The sequence below is a fragment of the Arvicola amphibius genome, chromosome 12 (assembly GCF_903992535.2).
Source record: "Arvicola amphibius chromosome 12, mArvAmp1.2, whole genome shotgun sequence".
Classification (NCBI taxonomy): Eukaryota; Metazoa; Chordata; class Mammalia; order Rodentia; family Cricetidae; genus Arvicola; species Arvicola amphibius.
Genome location: NC_052058.2, coordinates 92,514,874 through 92,536,063, shown reverse-complemented (window position 1 = coordinate 92,536,063; position 21,190 = coordinate 92,514,874). Strand labels below are relative to the sequence as shown.

Below are 21,190 nucleotides of genomic sequence, written 5' to 3'. Positions count from 1 at the left end.
GCTTCTTATAAGGTGTGTTGTCACAAAAATAAAATTAAACAATATAGGGTCTCAGAGTGTAGCCCAGGCTGGCCTGGAAATCAGGTTGGCCAAGAACTCACTATGTAGCCCACCCTGCTTTAGACTCTTGGATATTGGTATTGCAGGCATGAATTACCATGATCAGCTTCCATGAAGTTATGGTTTTTTATAATAATTTCTCAAACACATTGATTTACATTGAAAATAAACTTGAATTAAAAAATGAATGAAATTGCTAACCCATCTCTCTAAGGCCTAGCCACAGTGCACGTGTCTAATGTGGCTGTCAGCTGTCACTCCACAAAAAGTGTTGCTGAACATCTGTGCAGCACACACACACACACACACACACACACCACCACCACCACCACCACCACCACATCACACACTACACACACACACAAACCACATACACATACCACATCCATACCACACGCACACCACCACCACCACCACATCACACACCACACACACACATATCACATCCATACCACACACACACACACCACACACATACCACACCGCATCACACTCACACACCACACCATATCACACACACCACACACACATACCACATACAACACATGCACACACCACTCCCACCACATACTACACAGCCACACATATATATCACACACCACTACACACACACACCATACACTACACCACACATAAACACACACACACACACACACACACACCACCCCTGGAGGTTTTACTGGTCAGAACTTCTTAGAAACACTTGGATTTTCCCCCTTTGAACTTGACTTAGAGCAGAGAGCTGTTAGCGAGTGTTGTGGACAGGTACAAGACAGGCATGACAGCAGGAAAATGAACAAAAAGAATTAGCCAGACAGGATCTATGGCTTTGAGCAGCAAGTCACAGGGCTAAGATTGCCATGACTGATAATATCCTTCCCAAATGGACCTAACGACTTAAGGATTTTAAACATATTTACTCATTTTATTTTATTTTATAGTTCTGAGACAAGGTTCATGTAGCTCAGGCTAGCCTCAAATTCACTGTAAAGCAAGAAGTGACCTTGAACTCCAATCCTTCTGCTTCCATCCCTGGGACTGTATGTGCTGGGGTTGCCAGTATGTGCCATCATGTACGCTTTCTTATTGAGGTATAATTAACATACTATAAATACAAAGATTGCAGGGCTTGCAAGTTGGCTTAGCAGGTGAAGGCACTTGGTGCCGAGTCTGACCCTCTCTGAATTCAATTCCTGACCCATAAGAGGAGAGGACTCCCTCAAGACATTCCTGAACTCTGTGCTCTCTGTGGCACGCATACCCCACCCTGCACTAAATAAATCAAAATATAATAAAACACTTTAATATAAAGATTTTGGAGATTGAATCTAATTGTGTCAGTGGTAAAATACAAATAAACCAAACCTCACCAAAACACCCAGAAAGTTCCCTCATGTCCCCAACTCAGTCCCCTATAATTGCTTTATGATTTCAAGCTTATATATTAATTTCTCCTGTTCTTGGGTTTTCTACAGTTGGCCACACTGTAAGCATGTTTCAGTCTGAATTATTTTTTTCTTTTTCTTTTTGATTTTTCAAGACAGGGTTTCTTTGTGTAACCCTGGCTATCCTGGAACTTGCTCTGTAGACCAGGCTGGCCTCGAACTCACAGAGCTCCGCCTGTCTCTGCCTCCCGAGTGCTGGGGCTAAATGTGTGTGCCACCACTGCCTGGCTCTGAATTCTTTTATCAGTGTGGTTTTGAGATTCCTGCATGAGGTTGCAGGTTTCAGTCCCTTGTCTTGTGTGGCCCTGATACTTATTCTACTGGTCTCAGATCTCACCACAATTTTTTTTACGTTTTTGTTTTGTTTTATTTTTTTGTTTTTGTAATTCCACCCAAGATCCTCATGCTTAAATCATTTTTTCCATTTAGGTTCCCAGTGGAAAAATTGTTACTACAAAAAGCTAACAAACAGGAGGACAGCTGTTAGGGCCTATATTAGAGTTCTCTAGAGGAAGAGAAATGATTATACACACACACATATATATACACATACATACATATATGTATATATACACAAACATATATGTACATATACACTACATATACATATACACACACATATATATAAATTAAATTGGCAGTGGCCATATACACCTGATATTCACGTGTAAGACTGAGAACCCAGCAGCTGCTCAGCCCATGCCCCAGCAGTCCCGATCTGGTGCTGAAGGCCTGGAGGACTCCTAAGAGCAGCCGGTCTTCCGTCTACTTTGGGAAGCTGAAGAAGCTGGGTTCTGATAGTGGGGAAGGACAGCGACAGCAGTGACAGTGGGATAAATGCATCTAACAACAAGTGAAGGCAAGTTGGCGACCGCCTGTTCCGAGAGGGTCTTCCGTCTCTATTAACCCTTCCTGGAGAATCCTGCCCAAAGATCAGTTCCAGATACAATCAATCTGACAACCAAGATTAACCCTCATGGGATCTAATGCTGTTCCCTTATTTAGGAGACCAGAGAGAAAAGAGCAGAGGTGGAGGCTTGTCTGTACCGCCTCCTGCAGGAGCGACAACAAGATCTTAGTCGGTCTAATGGCCTTGGCCGTCAGGATATCTCCACGCAGCTCCACCTCTTCCAACTTGATATACAACATGAAACTTACCCTCTCTCACCATGCCACGCTCACCCAATATCCCGCCCACCAGCACACAGTAAGGACATCTGATCGCATCTTCTCCATGATTCTCATCTTCGTTCACGTGCTTCTATACACCGTCAAGGACGGCCAACCTTCAACACTATTTGTCACCTGAGTTTTGTGTTGGGCCACATTCGCAGCTATCCTGGGGCACAGGTGCCCCATGGTCTGCAGGACCCGACACCTGCCTGCCGCAGTTTCTAACACAGTGTGACCGAGTTTCTCTGCCCTCCCAAGCACCACTCCCATCTTCCCGAGACAGCTGCATCGCAGAGCATTTGTATTCATGCCATTGCTCACAGGAAAACCTTGCGTCAAAATGAAATTTCTTCAATAGTGTGTGCCAGTTGTCACCTCCTGTGTGTGGTTTATTCTTTATGGGAGGTGACAGTAACAGTTGCAAGTCCAGGACACGGTGAACTGCCGCCGCTAATGTCAGACAGAGGCCGGATCTGCAAAGCCAATCCAGCCTTCCCCTGCTGACCCCCACTTTCCTGTTCATAGGTGATGAGGAGGTAAGAGAGGATGCTGGAAGCTCGCCTGCTTATGCCTGCAAAAAGGCGTCCTTTGCCTTCCTAATGAGGACAGATTTCAAACCATTCTGACACTGTATGTTGTCAGAGTGCCACCAGGGCAATGCTAGTGCCTGCTGAATAATGCATGAGAATCGATTTACGGCCCCAGGTGAAATTAACACAGTCACTCCCATCTTCAGAACTTTTCGTCACCACCCTCCCCCGCCCCCTCAGATGTGGGGAAATTGCACCAAACACAAGCCTCTCCCCCCCCCCCGTGATTAAATCATATTGACAAATTATCCCGTGTTCTCGTTGGAAGACTCGGGAATTTGTAAGTTAGCATCAGGCCATTCGGAAGTCATATGTCGAGCACTGACGCTTGGATGGGTGGTGTGATAAACAGGAAGCATTGGGGTTACTTAGGGGCTTGAAACAGACTGGGCCACCCCAGCCCCGACAGACTGACAGGTGAGGGTCTGCCAGGTAGTGAACAGAGTAGGTGCCAGCTTCCTGGGGATCACAGGAACCCTTGGAGGAAGCCATAGCCTTGCCAGCAAAGGTGCTATGATTGTCCAGGGGTCCAGTGGACATTCTGAGAGGCTGGCTGACACTCCCTGGTGCATCCTGGCTTCTACTCAATGAGGCATCAGACACACTGCTGCTTTCTCATATGAGAATGTGAATCTCCGAAACCAAGTATTCCAATATCTGGGTGTTGCCATGGTTGCAGAGACGAGCCACCTGGCTGGGTCCATGCTTTCCTTCCCTGGTGACTACCTGGCTACACCCTCCTTCCCTGATGATCACGACATTTAAAGGAAGAGGCTTCTTGGGGTTACTAAAAACATGACATCACATAACCTGTGACAGTTAATCTTGATGGTCGGCCTGCGGGCTCTGGAATCACCTGGGAGACACACCTCTGAACATGTTTGTGAGGGAGTTTCTAGAGTGAGGTAGCAAAGAAAACCAATTATACTGATACATAATGTTTTTAAGTATACTCTAATAATAAAAAACTAAAATAAAATATAAAAGTGATGTGGAGATATCTAAAAATTATAAACATTGTCTCTAGGGAAGAGGTTAAGTTTTTTTTTAAATAATGAGCCTTGTAAAAACAATTTAGGGTGCATGTGTGTCTAACTGGGACAAAAACAAGTGATAAGCCCATGCTGGTGGCCCACACCCATAATCTCAGCCTTTGAAAGGTTGAGACAGAAGAATTATATATTCCAGTCCACCCTGGGCTACCATAGTGAGGCACGCCCCAGCTCTCATCACAGACATTTAAGGAGAATACTTCAGGATAGTAATTCCGGCTGTCTCGGTCAGAGTCCAACCTGAGAAAGTCAGCTAACGGCAGATAGCTGCTGAGAGGCAACAGCTGAGGTGGCTGTGGTGAGTCAGCAGTTAGAAGCCCGTAAGGCCAAGCAGCAGGGTGGTCAGAGCAGACGCTAATGCCCATATCCGGAATGACCCCCTCTTTCCTCAGGGAGACTTGGGCTCAGTCTTTAGGGCCTTCAACCAACTGCAGTGGGTTCGCTGGGTGACTGACAGTCACATATGCACATATTCCACACCACAGCTAGCAGATTTCACCGCGAGGTCGAGGCCACTCACCACTACACACCCATCCTCACACCACTACACACTCACCCTCACACCACTACACACTCATTCTCACACCACACACACTCATCCTCACACCACACACACTCATCCTCACACCACTACACACTCATCCTCACACCACTACACACTCCTCATCCTCACAGCACACACTCATCCTCACACCACACCACTCACCCTCACACCACACACTCATCCTCACACCACTACACACTCATCCTCACACCACACACACTCATCCTCACACCACTACACACTCATCCTCACACCACTACACACTCCTCATCCTCACACCACACACACTCATCCTCACACCACTACACACTCATCCTCAAACCACTACACACTCATCCTCACACCACTACACACTCATCCTCACACCACTACACACCCTCACACCACACACACTCATCCTCACACCACACACACTCACCCTCACACCACACACACTCACCCTCACACCACACACACTCACCCTCACACCACACACACTCATCCTCACACCACACACTCATCCTCACACCACTACACACTCCTCATCCTCACACCACACACACTCATCCTCACACCACACACACTCAGCCTCGCAGCCTGCAAATGAGCTGGTCCCCCAAGAGTTACGGTCAAGAATCTGGGTTGTCTCTCAGGAGACCCAGAAGAGGAAACGCGGAGAGAGGAAAACGGGCCTCTATGCACATTACCTCGGCCAGCTCCTCCCACAGGTGAGAATTTCATGGCTATTGTCATTTGAGAACAGAACAGAAAAAATATCAAATGCTCTTAGCTGGAGCTGGCTGGCTAACTCAGCAGCTAAGAGTGCTTGTTGCCCATGCAGAGGCCCTGAGTTCAGTTCTGAGCACACACACACTGAATGGCTCCCAACCACCTGTAACTCCAGTTCCAGGGGATCCAACACCCTCTTCTGGGTTGTGCTCACGCGGTACACATTCACTCAGACGTGCCCATGAACTCATGAGTAACAACTGAATAAATACTAATAGCTGAGACTCCAAAGGAAAAACGAATGTACAGACAGCTTGTCTAGCTACCCCCAAACCTACTCATAGTCACCACAGATCAGTCAAAGCCTTGAATGTGGGGAGCAGTCTGAGACACACTCGTCTCTGTCAGTCTACTGTGCTTCTCCATGGACACTGAAGAGTCCACTAAGGGCTCCCTGGCAACCTTCCTGATTCCCTAAAAGGCAAAACCCCATTGGTTGTTGATCTTCCTAACGGCAGTACTGGCCTAACCTGGACCAGCCTTGGACATACCGGATTTTGTTCAGTCAACAAGCACTCGGCTCTTCCTGGGGAGGCAGCAAGTCCAAGTACCCAAAGGCCTCTCTCTCAGTGTAAACTCCAGGATATGGGGGGGAAATAACCACCACAAATAACAACCAAAAAAGTTCCAGGATTCCACTGCAGTGTGCTAACAGTTACTTCACACATCAGCATGAGGACAGGCTGTTTTGGGGACATGGGTATCAGTTGAAACCTGGTTGGAGATGTAGCTCGGTTAATAGAGTGTTTGCCTGACAAACAGAGTCCTGAGTTCCGTGCCCAGAAGAGCATCGGTCATGCATGGTGGCACACGCCTGTAATCTTGGCACTAGGGAAGTAGGGGAAAGAGGTTATCCTTATCTACCTAAGGAGTTCAAGGCCAGCCTGGGCTACCTGAATGTCATTAAAATACACCTAGACTGGGGCTAGTAGTGTTTGAGAATTGCTAATGAAAACAGAGTTGGTAAAGACAGACAGCTGGTGGCAGGCAGAACTCAGGACACAGCTGCCGTCACTGAGTAAGACTGAAAGCCTGCAGCTCTTAGCAGCAGTTTTCTCTAACAACCCTACCCACACGCACGCACGCACACACACACACACACACACACACACACAGAGAGAGAGAGAGAGAGAGAGAGAGAGAGAGAGAGAGAGAGAGAGAGGGGGAGGGGGTCTAGCTCCCACAGCCACTCCAGTTTCCTTTCTGTCTCTCCTTGGAAAATTCTTTAGGGGAAAGAGCCTGTCTTCAACCATCTTGGTCTGAGATGGTCAAAGAGTTCATTTTGGGGGAGAGAGGGAAGTGGGGGCAGGGGGAACAGGCTCTCTGGCAACCCAGTGTCCCCCAAACCTATATTCCAGAAAAATATCCAATGTTCCCCCAACAACGTGGTTACATGATGTGTGGTTTTGTGAGCAAATACTCGTATTTTGGCCATAGATGGAATATTCTAACAGCACTTCTCACGTGACATGAGGACGGAGCACAAGAAGTTCACAGTATGGGCTCTCATTTCTACAAGAACACCCTTTCCACTGATTTGCTGTGCTAGGACTTACTGTGTGCATCGTATAAACTGGCATTCTAGTGTGAGCTTAAGAAATAAAACAAGCATTCAGAATGAGCCTCACCACTGGCTAAACATCAGTCCCAAATGCAAAACGGTCCCGCGGCCGAGGGCTCATCCTATGTGTAGGGAAGTGAAGGGGGGATTTTTACTACTTATACTACAGCACCAAACGGCTTTTGAAATTATGTTTGTTCCTTTCTCCAAATGAAAACCTCATAGAGAAACAAGCATGAACTAAGCTAGTTAGTTAGTCAGTTAGAAAAACAAGTTCCAAGCAATTAGAGTTGCCCAAGGGAAGCTTTGTTGAAATAGTGAAGTGTGGGTCTGCTCCATTTTCTTTGTTTTGTCTTGTTTTTGTTTTCTAAGACTTGTTTCATTTCTTTATGTGTATCTGTGAATGTCTCCATAGGAACAGAGGGAGGGGGAGAGAGAGGGGAGTTAGGGGGAGCTGCAGGGATGGACCCCAGGACCTGATACACGCTAGGCAAGTGTTCAAGCCACATCATCATTACCCCTAAATACACAGACCTGCCTTGGATAGGAGGGGGCAGGGCGCTGGCATCAGGAGAGAAAGGAACATCTTTTGTATTTTGTTATGGCAGTCCCACAAGATGGGTCTTCATGATGCTAATCAAGTTAAGAATCTCCAAAGCTGCTGGGGCGGGCAGGGGTTGTTTCCAGTCATTAAAAACAGGGAAAGGATCCTAGACTTGGAACTGACTGAGTCTTATGTGGGGCTGAGGTCTCCGGACTGCGTTTCTCACACAGCCATCTTTAGAAGCTCTCTGTGGAGCCTGGCTTTGCAACCCTCAGTCCTCAGGGAGAGCCTTCGATCAGCTGTCAGGAAACGGGAGTCCATTCACCACTGCCTCTGAGGCTGTGTATCCACGTCACCGTCCAGAGTGGGCGGCTCTCTCCCTTTAGCCAGAATGTCTTTGTTGTAAGATGGTGTCAGGTCCAAAGCCTCCACCCACTACGGAAATGCCTTAAAGGTCTAATGAGGCGTCAGGCTAAAGAACACTGTTTCTGAGGAAGAAAACACAACGGTACCTATTATAACAGGATGAAGCAACATGGCGGGTTGCTCACAGATGCAACAAACTCATTAAAAGCAAAGGTTCCCTGAGCCAGGAAAAAGACCCACTGGAGACTCCTGAGTCTCCCAGGAAACCAGAACTGACAATCAGGAGAGCAGGAGGACGACCTGCTCACACCTCAGAAGCTGATGCAGATGAACACTCAGGCGCCCAAGCCGCCAAGGTCCTTCATGGCATGTGCCATGAGGTCACGCGTGTTTCCCACACAGCTCCTCTGCGGACTGCTGCTATATTTAGCTCCCTGTTTAGCTTTCCTGTCTAATCAAACACATTGTCTTCCACACCATCTATTTATAGCACAGGTAAACAGTATCGTCAGCACAGTGTCTGGGTCACCACTGGGAGAGCAAACCCTGCCTTCATGGCAACTCATTTGTCCTGGGTAGATCTCAGTGGGCTCCTAGAGTACATGTTTCCCATCAACATTGACAAATTCTGTGACTGTGTATTCTTCTATGTGTGTGCGTGCAAGCATGTAGAGGTCAAAGGTCAATTTCAGATGTCATTCCTCAGGATCCAGCTACCTTTAAAAAATGATAGTTAATTTGTGTGTATGTGTTTGTGTGTGTGTGTGTGTGTGTGTGTGTGTGTGTGTATACACCACAGTGCATATATGGCGGTCAGAGGACAACTTTGCGGAGTCAGTTTTTTCTTTCCAAGTTTGTGCAGACTCCAGGGATCAAACTGAGTCTGTCAAGCTTGCATGGTGTCTTTACCTCGTGGACATTTTACACTGACGGAATAAAGAAAGTCATAAGTCAAGGGGCTTTTAAATATATGGCCTGGAATATCAGGTAGGTGGGTTCAGAAAATTGGGGACATCTCTGTAAGGATAGTTTCAGACGCTGTGTATGACATTCTTGCTTTGGGTTGGAGTGAGTGGTCAAGTTACCATGTCCTTCCAGCTTTGACATTACAGTCATGGGAGTTGGTAGGTCAGTCACAGAGGCAAGCAAAGACAGGTTATTAAAGAGAGGCTAAAAACAGCCACAAATGATTTGGCTTCAGAATGGCAACATTCCAACTCAGCCCAATCACATAATCAGTCAATCAGCCTTGAAGAGTCTTTGCTGGGCAGGAAGCATTTTTTTCTCTTCTGGGAACTTAAGTTTACAGTTGGAATCTCCCATCTCACATCTTTAACACCATTGCTATGAGCCTCAGAGACCTCACTGGAGACTTGTGGGACCTGTAGAAATACCCTCCACAAATGAAACCCTCGTTGCAGAGGCCAATGAGACACTTAGTGGACAGCAAGACCAGGAAAACAAACCCTCCTTTAGCCCCGTGTTCCTGTTGTTTCTTTCAGACACAGCCATTCTCTCATTTCCTTCTGTCAGATGCTTTCTGTCTCTATCAGCAGCTCTCAACTGGGGGGGGGGGGGGGTGGGGATTGTGACCCCTTTAGGGGTCCAATGACCTTTTCACAGGGATCATCTAAGACCATCAGAAAACACAAATATTTACATTACCAGTGGCAAAACTACACTTACAAAGTAGCAAGGAAAACTATGCTTGGGGGTCATGGCAACATGAGGAACTGTATGAAAGGACCCCAGCATTGGGGAGGGGGGTTGAGAACCACTGCTCTAAAGCCGTGCTCAAGAGATCCCACCAGCAGGGGCAGGCTGAGCAGGGGTAAAGGCGGGGATGTTTCCACCGTGCAAGTGACCAGGGAAGCAGATGAAGGTCAATACAGAGCAGATGGCAGGCAGGAAGCGACCGGACAAGGTTGAGTTTACAGTTTTTAAAACTACATTGATTTATTTTTGTGTGGGAGGAGTCACACAAGTGCCAAGGGTCACATGTGAGGAGCAGGAAAAGGAGGGGGAGAAGGAATGGAGTGAGGAAGGAGAGAGAAGCAAGGTGAAAGAAGGTGAGGAGGAGAGAAAGGGAGGGAGGGAAGGGGGAAGGAGAGAGAGGGAGAAGGGAGGGAAAGGGAAGAGGAGGAAGTAGGATCATTTCTTTTTAGGTTTGCTCTTCTCTCTAGTCTTTCTGCTTTCGTTCTTTTTTTTTTTTGGAGGGAAAAAGGGGGCCAAATGTTCCAGAGGGCTAAGCCCTGAAAGCCAGCGGGCAGCAAAGACAAAGACACACAAGCCCATGGAACCAGGAGCCAGAGGCAGTCCTGCAAAAGAGACCAGGGCTCAATCCTAGACTCTGCCACCAGCTACTGATAATCTTAGACTTCAGCTTTCGGAGCCTGTGTCCCTACGAAAAGGAAAGGCACACAGGCCTGCCCTTCCTCATGAGAGCAGGTGCAGAGTCAAAAGGATGTGACTCTTTAGAAGCAAACACATGATCAAATATAAAATAAAAGAAAGAAAAACGAACTAAAGCAATCCATCTTAGCATTAAACAACATGGATATATCAATGAAAAAAAATTAAATAAGATGCAGTGGGTAAGGCAATCAGAGGCCCAGATTTCTGAAGATGCACATTTTTGTTCAGAAGTTATTTTCGATCTTTTTATTTTTATTTATTTATTAATCTGTCTGTTTTAGAGCCAATATTCCATGTAGCCTGTGCTTCCCCCAAACTCACGGTGTAGCTGAGGATGACCTTGAACTTCTGACCCTCCTATCTCCACCACCCAAGTGCAAGGACTGTGCTACCGCGCCTAGTTCAAGGCAGTGCTGGGAATGGAACCCAGGCAAGGCAACTCTACGGACTGAACCACACCCCCATCTCTAGATGCTGGTTTTGTACTGTAAATAAGTAAATAGCCAGCTGCTGGCATCGAACAAGTGTTGGCTCATGCCATAGCACAGCCCACTTCAGAACAGTGCAGAGTTGTAGAGAAGTCTCTTGCAAAATCTCATTGACCAAAGGTGTGGTGGAAGGGGTGGGGAGAAGGTTTCTGCCCTTTATGCAGGCAGCCTGGCCGCACAAACCCCCTAGGCCTGCTTTGCGGCTCACCCGAGAACCAGCTGGCTCAGTTCTGCTTCCAGACGAACCCCAAGGGACTGAACTCTGGAGGTTCAAAGCCAGCTGACTTCACAGCTGAGTAACTCCTGGCTACACAGATTTCTAGTTGAAAATGGAACCATTGTGAACTGGGAAGTGGATATGAGGAGGGACCTGAGTTCCAATCACAGAATCTACGTATGAAGCCAGCTATGACCTATAACCAGAGCCCTTCAGGGCAGGGGATGTGGGGACAGGAAAATCTCTAGGGCTTGGTAGCCACCAGCCTAGATGAAAAACAGTGAACTCCAGGTTCAGTTGGAGAATCAGTCTCAAGGGAATAATGTGGGGAGTGATAGAGAATACATAATGCCCTCCTCTAGTGTCACAGGCATGTATACCCTCACATACGTGTACACACACACACACACACACACACACACACACACACACACACACTGACACATTCTGGTACTAAATGTCACTCTGAGAATTGCACAGTTTGGACTTAAATTCACTATGAAGCCGAAGGTGACCTTCAACTCCTGGTCCTCCAATGTCTAGCTCTCCAGTGCCAGGTTGTGTGGCAGATTTGCCCCTCTAGACACAGTTTGTGTGGTACTAGGGCTCAAACCCAGGCTTTCATACTTGCTAGGCAAGCATTACCCACAGTGCCACACATAGCCCCTGGGCCTTGCTCCTGCCAGGGTATTGCTGAGCTATGAAAATAAAGCTTGGATTCGAGGGGAGGGGTTAAGGTGTGATCGGGAGGGATGTCCATTACCTTGGAGCCCTTAAGAGCCCCTGGTTTGGCTCAGGCCCCACAAGAAGTGGCAAAGTCGCTGAGTGCAGCTGAGACTTCTCTTGCCCTGTGTTAAACTATCCACTCACTCCAACCATGCTTTCGATATCTTATTAGTTCCTGCATCTGTGGTGTGTGTGTGGGGGGGTGGGGTCTATGCACTGGTGTATGTGTGTTATACATATGTGTCTGTGTTCAGGTGTGTGTGTTAGACACATGAGTTTGTGTGCAAATGTGTGTGTTACACATATGTGCCTGTATGCAGGTGTGTGTTATATTCACATGTGCTTGTGTGCATGTGGTTTACGTATGTGTTTGTGTGCAGGTACTCCACACATACATGGGCATGTGCCAGAGACTGACATCAGGCATCTTTCACTCTCTCCCTTATCTTGTCTAGTTAGGTTCTCTCACGGAGCCTGAACCCCCAATACTAGCCAGAGAGCCCCCCGGGGTGCTCCTGTTTTCTGTCCCCAATGCTGAGGTGACAAGCAGGCCTTACTGGTGCATCTGGCACTTCAGTGATCCTGGAAACTCAGCTCAGGTCCTTGTGCTTGTCCACTGAGCCGTCTGCCCAGTTCTGCTAGTTTTGTGTCAGCAGAGGTATCTACTCTTTTCTCCTGAAACCCCGAAGGAGGGTGGAGCCTTTAACCAGGCACATGCTCTCTGGGTACCGCAAAACTGGCCAACTTCTCCTTTTTGTGCCCAGGCCCGATTTCCCTGGGCATTTGAGTTGACAAATCTAATTTACACGAAACACTCTGTATTAACACTCATCCTGAGTCACAGCAAGACAGGAACTGAGAGCCTGATTATTGTTGGCTGGCTTCTAGAAACTTCCCTGGTATAGAACAAAGAAGTACACTTGACTGAAAAATCTGAGGCGTGTACCCAAAGGACTCTACTTCCTACTACAGAGACACTGCCTCATCCACGTTCATTGCTGCTCTTTTCACAATAGCCAGGAAATGGAACTAACCTAGATGCCCATCAACAGATGAAGAGCTAATGAAAATGTGGTCCATGTACATGACAAAATTTTACTTAGTCATTAAACATGAAATTTGTAGGAAGATGGATGGAACTGGGGGGGAAATAAGTGAGGTAACCTAGGCGGAGGAAGACAAACACTGCATGTTCTTTCTCGGAGGCAGAGCCTGGCTTCTCCTTTTTATATATGCATATTGATGTGAGAGTGAGTGTGCGTGGCTGTCAGAAGACCAGAAGGGGTCACGAGAGGCCAGGAGCAAGGGGCCCTAAGGGAGGAGGCTGTGGAGAATAACAGAACACTCACGATATGAAAATGGAAGGGGCAAGAGGATACAAAAGGGTCGGGAGTGCAGGAAGACAGGAGCGGAGCTTATATTGGGATAGCAGGTAGAGTGTGTGTGTGTGTGTGTGTGTGTGTGTGTGTGTGTGTACGCAACATGAGGAAATCTGTTACTAATTTAAGAAAGAAACTGGGCTGGAGAGATGGTGCAGTTGGTATTTTCCTTGCAAGCGTGGGGACGTGAGTTCAATCCTCAGACCCCACACTTGTAATCTCAGTGTTGGGGAGACAGAGGCAGGTGGATCCCTGGGGCTCAGCAGTCAACCATTTTAACCAAACTGGTAAGCTCTAGGACAGTAAGAGACCCTTACTCAAAGGAGAGGGACAGCCTCTCTGAGGACTACACTAGTGCTTGTCCTCTGACCTCCACACACACCCATGTCCTCATGCACACCCCGCCCCCATGCATTAAAAATAAAGTTTTCTATGCACTGGCAGTGTTAATTGTCCCTGTGTGCTGCTTGGGCAAACAGCAGTCTTTGCTTTGTAGCTCAAACACTCCTTGTTAAATTTTCATGACGCTAAATAACTTAAAAATAAAACCAACCACGTGTAGGATAGTCACAAAGAGATATAATTCATAAACTTTCAGTTTCATCCCAGAACTGCTAAAAGACCACAGCAGCCTTGGTCTTCCAAGAACAGGGCCCATCTTAGACATAACTCTGTGGCCCTTCTCCCTCTAAACCTGATGTGGGGTGGATCTTTAGACGCTGATGGAATAAGGCAGGACTAAAATCGCTGAGCTTCTTCACCTCACCTAAGACCATCTGCACCATGGGGTAATGAGTGGCTTCCCACAGCTAAAAGAGCTTCTGCTATTGAGAGAGAGGCAAGGAGTATTTCTATAGAGGCCTGTGAGCAAAGTCATCCATCCCATGCCATGATGCCTAATGTAAATTAACCTTTAATATCTTAATAAATGAATGTGTCAACTGGGACAGTGCTAAAAAGCTCTACCCAGTGCTAGTTCTTCAAGCTCAGGTGTATTCATAGCCTCTGAAAAATCAGGTGTTACCTACCCAAAGTGTGACATGTATAATCATACTTGGTGTCTTCTGTGTTAAGCAGATTCATACTCTAGCGGAATGGGTCATGTGACATAAAGTTTGATGGAGAGGAGGACAGACAGGCCTAAGACCTGCAGCAGCTGGGCAGATGGTGGGAGACAACCCAGTCCTTAGAAGGGAAGGACCCAAGCATGGAAGCGGTCATAATGTTTTCACAAGCTAACTGCACCCCTAAAAGTGACTGAGGACCCTAAGTAGGTCCCTTCCTAGTATGGTTTCTGCTTTTCCTTCCTGAGAGATCACAGGAGCAGGTTCAGGGCAACGTTACTGATAAAGAACAGTTGAAGTGCTGATGGACTATTAAAGAGATGGCTTCAAGAGAGGGAAGAAACAACACCAGCAGCCACTTGCATGCCTCTACTAAATGTAGTACAATATCCCTTTAAGTTTTCATTAACTCTGTGTGTGTCCGTCTGTTTGTCTACCTTTCTCTGTCTGTTTCTCCCTCCCTCCCCCCCCCCCCTCTCTCTCTCTCACACACACACACACACACACACACACACACACACACACAGGAGGAGAATTACCCTCAAGATGACACAGCATCTATGAGAAACAGACTATGGACAGTTATGTAGATATTTCCTCCAAATTGAAACATTCCCTCCTGGAGCCAGGCTCTTAAGACTCCAGAAGTAAAAGAAACTTACAAGGTATAGAAAGCCAACAAAACTCACAAGTCTCAGGAAGTTCCTGAAATTTACAAGATTCACAAGGTCCCACTTCCAAAGTTATACAAGCATTACATAAGCACAGGTGCAATATGTCATCCAAAAGATTAATGCAGTCTCCCTCTTCATTCTGACATATATAAAATGATATGCTGTGGTCAAGCTGAAATTCAAACACATCTGACAAGCCAATGTTTCTTGTTAACATTGTCATGAACCCAAATGTAAAAAATTATAAAAGCAGCATCTTTATCACCTAGTAACCAAATCAGTTGCCTTCTATGAAGGCTGCCAAATAGGAAGCTACAAAAATATCCAGAGAGAACAGGGGAGGAAAGAGTTAAAGTAATCATCAGAGGACAAAACAGTAAGAAACATCCCTGTCAGAAATGGTTTCTTCTAGTTTATATAGCTAGACATCAGTCATGCTAGGAAACCTATGGAAATAGATTTACATCTGCATTGAGGTGCAAAATAAAAAAAGAAATGCTTCTTATTATAGTGATCATTGGATTCAGACAACAGGCTGGATCACAGCTGCACCTATACAATTCTTTTTGTATGAAAAGAAAGACATCTTGCTTTAAAACTAGTCAAAAAGCCAGCAGGACGCAGAAGGCAGAACCAGCTCGACTGTGTGGAGTCTCATCTGACCTGGAACTTCACTATGCGGTGTCATCCGTGTCCCTGGAGTGAGTTCTTCTGGTCCCTAAAGGGGCCTTCCTTCCCTTACCCACTGCAGCAGACCTGTGTGACAATCAAGGTGGGAACTTCAGGGAAGAACGTTAGGAAGAAGGACCTTACCACTTCAGGGAGCAGCCTTGTTGAAAGGTCGTGGATGGCTTTGACCACTATACAGATAGATGACAGAAGAAAGATCACCCCCAAGATGACACAGGCTCTGTAAGAAAAAGAACATGGATAGTTGTGTAGTTATTTCCTCTAAATTAAAACATTTTCCCCTGGAGGGAGGCTCATCAATCCTCAGAAAGTAAAGGACACTTACAAGTCTTAGGAAGTCAATAAAACTCACAGGTTTCAGAACACTCCTGAAACTTACAAGACTCACAAGGCCCATTCTTGAGTGCTACATAAACAGTAACAATTGCTGAGAAGAGGTGACTTCCTTCAGTGGAACTGCCTGAAAGTTGTAGAGGAAGGCCCTGGGAGGCAGCTTTTGTGACTTGTCACCGTACTGAGACAAGCTTTTCAATGATGCAGCTGCCTTTAGTCAACCTGTGCTCCTGTAAGTAGCCCCAATGAAACTCGTTGTTCACTAATCTACTTAGATGGAGTCATTTCTTTGGTATGTTACCAATTCCTTGTCTAGAATGGATTCCAGGGGCTTGCTGCAAAGTTAATGTAAACAAACCAGTGAGCTCCAGGTTTAGTGAAAGACCCTGTCTCAAAAAGTGACAGAAGAAGATGCCTGAAATTGCCCTCTGGCCTACACACACACACACACACACACACACACACAGAGGGGGGGGGGGGGGGGGGAGGGGGGGGGGGGGGGGGAGGGAGGAAGGGAGGGAGAGAGGGGGAGAGAGGGAGAGAGAGAGAGAGGAGAATATGTCCCTTAGGTAATAATCGATATCTTCCATTTCCCAGTGTCTACAGTAGCACATAGCAGATGCCCTGGGTGCATCTGTTGAGTGGATATGACCAACTCAGTATAATTAGATAACCAAACCAATAACTAATCATTGCTAGTTTACCCACCTACAAGTTTCTCACCATGGAGTCTGAGATAGCATTGTCAGCTTTCTATTTCTAATGGATGGGGGACTCCTATCCTTCATCCCTGTACCCTCAAACTATCCACATTGTAAAGTAACTCTAAGTGTAATGAAAGAAGCTTGCCACCCATTTTGTTAAAGCTGAACCTCGCAAACTGCAACTACCTTGTATATACACTACTGGTATACACAAGTATTTGCTCAATTTTTTTTACTAAAATCTCTTTTTTTCTCTTCTTTTCAGTGTGTTGCAGACTTGAAAACCATAGCCCCTGCCTCCCAAAACTGTGTTAGGGCCTGTGTGTCAGGGCCCTGCTGCTTCTGCAGCCCAAAGCAGCTATGAATAGCTCAGGCTGCAATGCTATTTTTTAACATTGTATTAATAATACATTGTGTTTACACAGCAGCTTTCTCCTCAGGCACTCAGAGTTCTGCACATCAGCTCCCAAATCCCCCCGAGGGCTCCTCAATCCAGGTGTTTGTTTTTTCTGCAGTTATGAATGGGGAGGGTGATGTGTGTTTCATTAACACTAGGAGACAAAGCCAGAGAGACTAAGTTCAGGAGGTTTGGCTCAAGGTCATGGAAGACATTGAGTTCTACCTAGAAATAGAGCCTGAAGGGTAGGGTAGAAGGTGCAATGGGGAAGCTGTCTGCTGCACAAGCCGGAGGACCTGAGTGTAGAGCTCCAGCACCCATAAAAAGAAAGACAGGTTGATCCCTGGGGCACATTGGCCAACCAACAAGCTGACCTGGTGGGCTCTAGAGTCAGTGAGAGATCATGGTTCAAAACAACGTGTGCAAGGGACTGGAGAGCTTGCTCCACAGTAAGGAACATTTACTGCCCTTCCAGGGTACCTGAGTTTGGCTCTAAGAACCTACAGCCAGCTGTTCAGAGCAGACTGGTGCTTCAGCGCTGGGAACAATATTTTCTCTTGGCCTCTTGGCCTGCATACTTGTGGCATACTCACACACACACATATACACATAGATTCTTTTTAAAAAAAAATTTAAACATTAAAACAAATGCAACAAAACCAAGTAGAAAAGAACTGAGGAAGATAATCTGATGTCAACACCTGGCCTCCAAATGAATAATCACATACATATGTACATACACACAGGAACATGCACAAATCACACACACACACACACACACACACACACACACACGCTACAAGAAATAGAACCTGATTCAACTAATGACCTCCCAGTGGCCAGCCCACTCAACAAAGACTCTGGGTATCATGTCACATGAACACTATGCCACATGAATACCACCTCTCTTAGTCTCCAGAACAAACACTTCAACGATATAGGCTAGAAGCAAATAGAGAAAACATGACTATTTCTCCATCAGGACTAGGTGAACTACTGGTCTGGCAGGGCAGAGTGGAACAGGCTCCCTCCACACACCCTGCCTTCTCCTGCACAGGCGGGGCCTAGCTAAAGGAAAGGGGTCCTGAGTAGCCAGGGTTCCAGAGAGAATGCACATACCTTTTCTCTCCTGCCTAAACCCTACATGGCTTCCTGAGTTAGAGAAAACTTCAATAAAGCAAATGACCCACTTCCCCTTCCTTGCAACCCCCAACAGATGGCTCAGCTGAGATTCCCGTGGGAAGTGTGTGTGTGTGTGGAGGGGGTCAGGACCCACGTCACCTGAGAACATGCTAGAAGGAGACTGAGGGGCTCTGCTGCAGCCCTGTTCCTAGGTTCTGCCTGCTGGGAACACACAGGAAAGGGGGTCCTGCTCTCTGTCTCTCACGGCAGGCTCTCTGTGACTATATGAGCTGATCTGCCTATTAAGCGACAGGCCACAGTTGAGAAGTATTTATTTACTGTGGGCCCACCTTTTGCCAAGAACCCTTCTGAGCACTAGAATGTAGACAAGATGTGGAGAAAGAAACATTTACATCACACAGAGTACTTCCAAGGGCGGCAAGCTGACTCTGAGCAAATCAAAAGGGCGCTCAATTATGGGCCTCACAGGAGCCGGAGAGGTGGCACAGTGGGGAGAAAGCGGTTTCCACCATGCACGCTTGAGGACCTGAATGCGGATCCTGAACACCTATGTAAATGTCAGGCAGGGTGGACTGAGTCTGTGACCCCAGCACTGAGGAGGTGAAGTCGGATGAATTCCTGGATTCACGGGCCAGCCAGCCCGCGCATCAACAAGAGACCCCATCTCAAAGGAATAAGGCCGAAAAGTGACAAAGGACCCTGGATGCTGACCCTCTAGCCTCCACGCCAATTACACAATGTACACATGTGTACCACCACACTCGTGTACACACACACAACAAACAGGTACCTACAGCACACACACATTTCATTTATAAAGAGCAAAAAGTGCATCCTGGGAAAGGCATTTCGGGACATATTAGAATTCTTTATTATCTCGTTAACACTGCACCCCCGCCCCTTGGTGCCAGGAGCCATTCTCAGGGACAAGAGGAACAATATTTGGGGAAGAACCTTCCAGGCAGAAGGAAGACAGGACTTTAATGTGGACATCTTCTGACGTGATGGGGATACAGCCAGTCTATGAAGGAGGGGGGAAGGGACAGAGTTGGGATGAAGGGCATAAAGAGTCGAGGTGGGGTAGGAGGATTGGGGAGTGGACCCTTTGAGTTCTTTGAGCCATGTAGGGTATGGAATCTATAGGATGGGAAAGCCACAGGGGACCAGGGCTTGGAAAATGACAGGCTGTGGCATGTTTTAAGCGGGACTGGGTTCTCTCTGGCAAAGCAGAAAACAGGGGAGAGCAGGTAGGAGGCTGCTATAAATCCAGGCCAGGTGAGGTTGGGACCAATCAGGGTTGGGGATCAGAATGGTAAACTTGAGGAGTGAGTATGGAGATTCTGACTCGAGAGCTTCTCTGAAGGCACTGGTGGACAGGTTCTCTTAAGTATGGTTCCAACGCTAACGGGAGTCAAGAATGATGCAGGACTTTAGAGCCTGGAAAATGGCCCAATGGAGTTGTCCTTCTCTGAGACGGAGACCTCAGAAAGATGTGAGTGTGACAGGGGAGTATCAAAAGGGCCATTTTTGACACACTAAGTTAGAGACTTCTTTCAGACATCCAAGTAGAGATATTTTGTGATTTTATTTATTTATTTATACTTTTTGTATTTTATTTTGAGACATGGTCGCATTTATCCTAAGCTGGCCTTGAATCCCCGATGTAACTAAGAATGACCTTCTGATCCTCCTGCCTCCACCTTCCAAATGTTGGGATAAGAAGTGTGTACCCACCATTCCTGGTTTATGTGATTCTGGGGGTGGAACCCAAGACTTCTTGCATGCAACAAAAGCACCCCACCAAATGAGCCGCATTCTGAGAAGGGCAGTTAGGGGCAGGAGCTAGGATTGTCCAGGTGGGGACACGCTCAGGGAGTCCCCAGCACACAGACAGAGTTTAAGCCTTGGACGCAGATCTGATTATGACAGATGTCCAGAGGTAAGAGTCCATGCTGGGCCCTAGCTGAGAAGCTGGGTAGAGAAGCGGGTGAGGCTCACCACGGAGGAGCCTTCTGTGACGAGCTGAGCTGTAGAAACTCTCTTCTGAAGCCATGGGGAGCCTCACTGCTTTGACCATGATGGAGTGCGACAATTAGATCTGCATTTTCAAGAACGCACTAAGGTAGTGACTGCCATGAGCAGAGCCGGGCCTGACCTGCCTTATCTATGGCTCTAGGGCAATGGGCCATGTATGTACCCTCCTATGCTGTGCCGTGGTGTCCCAGAGAGGAGGAAAGTGCTGGTGGTTAGTATGCTCTCTCTGAACCAAGGCACCTGCTCCATGCTGGGCTGATCGATCTATCTATCTATCTATCTATCTATCTATCTATCTATCTATCTATCTATCTATCTATCTACCTACCTACCTACCTACCTACCTATCTATCTATCTATCTATCTATCTATCTATCTATCTATCTATCTACCTACCTATCTACCTATCTATCTATCTACCTATCTATCTATCTATCTATCTATCTACCTACCTATCTATCTATCTATCTATCTATCTATCTATCTATCTATCTATCTAGTGACTCTCTTGTAAGACTGGTCTCAAGCTTAAAATGTAGCTAAGACTGACCTTGAATTTCTGGACCTCCTGCCTCCACCTCTCAAGCGCCAGGATGACAGATGTGTGCCATTCCTGGTTTATGTGGTGCTGGCGATGGAGCGCAGGGCTCTGTGCACACTAAGCAAGCACTCTATCAATCGAGCTGTACCCCTGGTCCCTCCTTCTATAGACTTTAAGCTAAAATGAAAGCCAGAAGAGACCATTTGAGATGACTCATCCCAGAACAGGGATGGCTGGAGGGCTGAGCCGGGTGAGAACTGTCAACCAAATTGATTAACCTGC

The 21,190-nt window shown here is 46.9% G+C and overlaps 1 protein-coding gene across 1 annotated transcript in view; it reads right to left on the bottom strand.

Moving 5' to 3' along the window:
- Positions 1-21,190, bottom strand: part of Tmem163 (transmembrane protein 163) — a 38,991-nt gene that overhangs the window by 15,577 nt on the left and 2,224 nt on the right. The window contains exon 3 of the mRNA XM_042054035.1: positions 15,880-15,976. Coding sequence (XP_041909969.1) covers positions 15,880-15,976 — 97 coding nt within the window. The remainder of the gene's footprint in view (positions 1-15,879; positions 15,977-21,190) is intronic.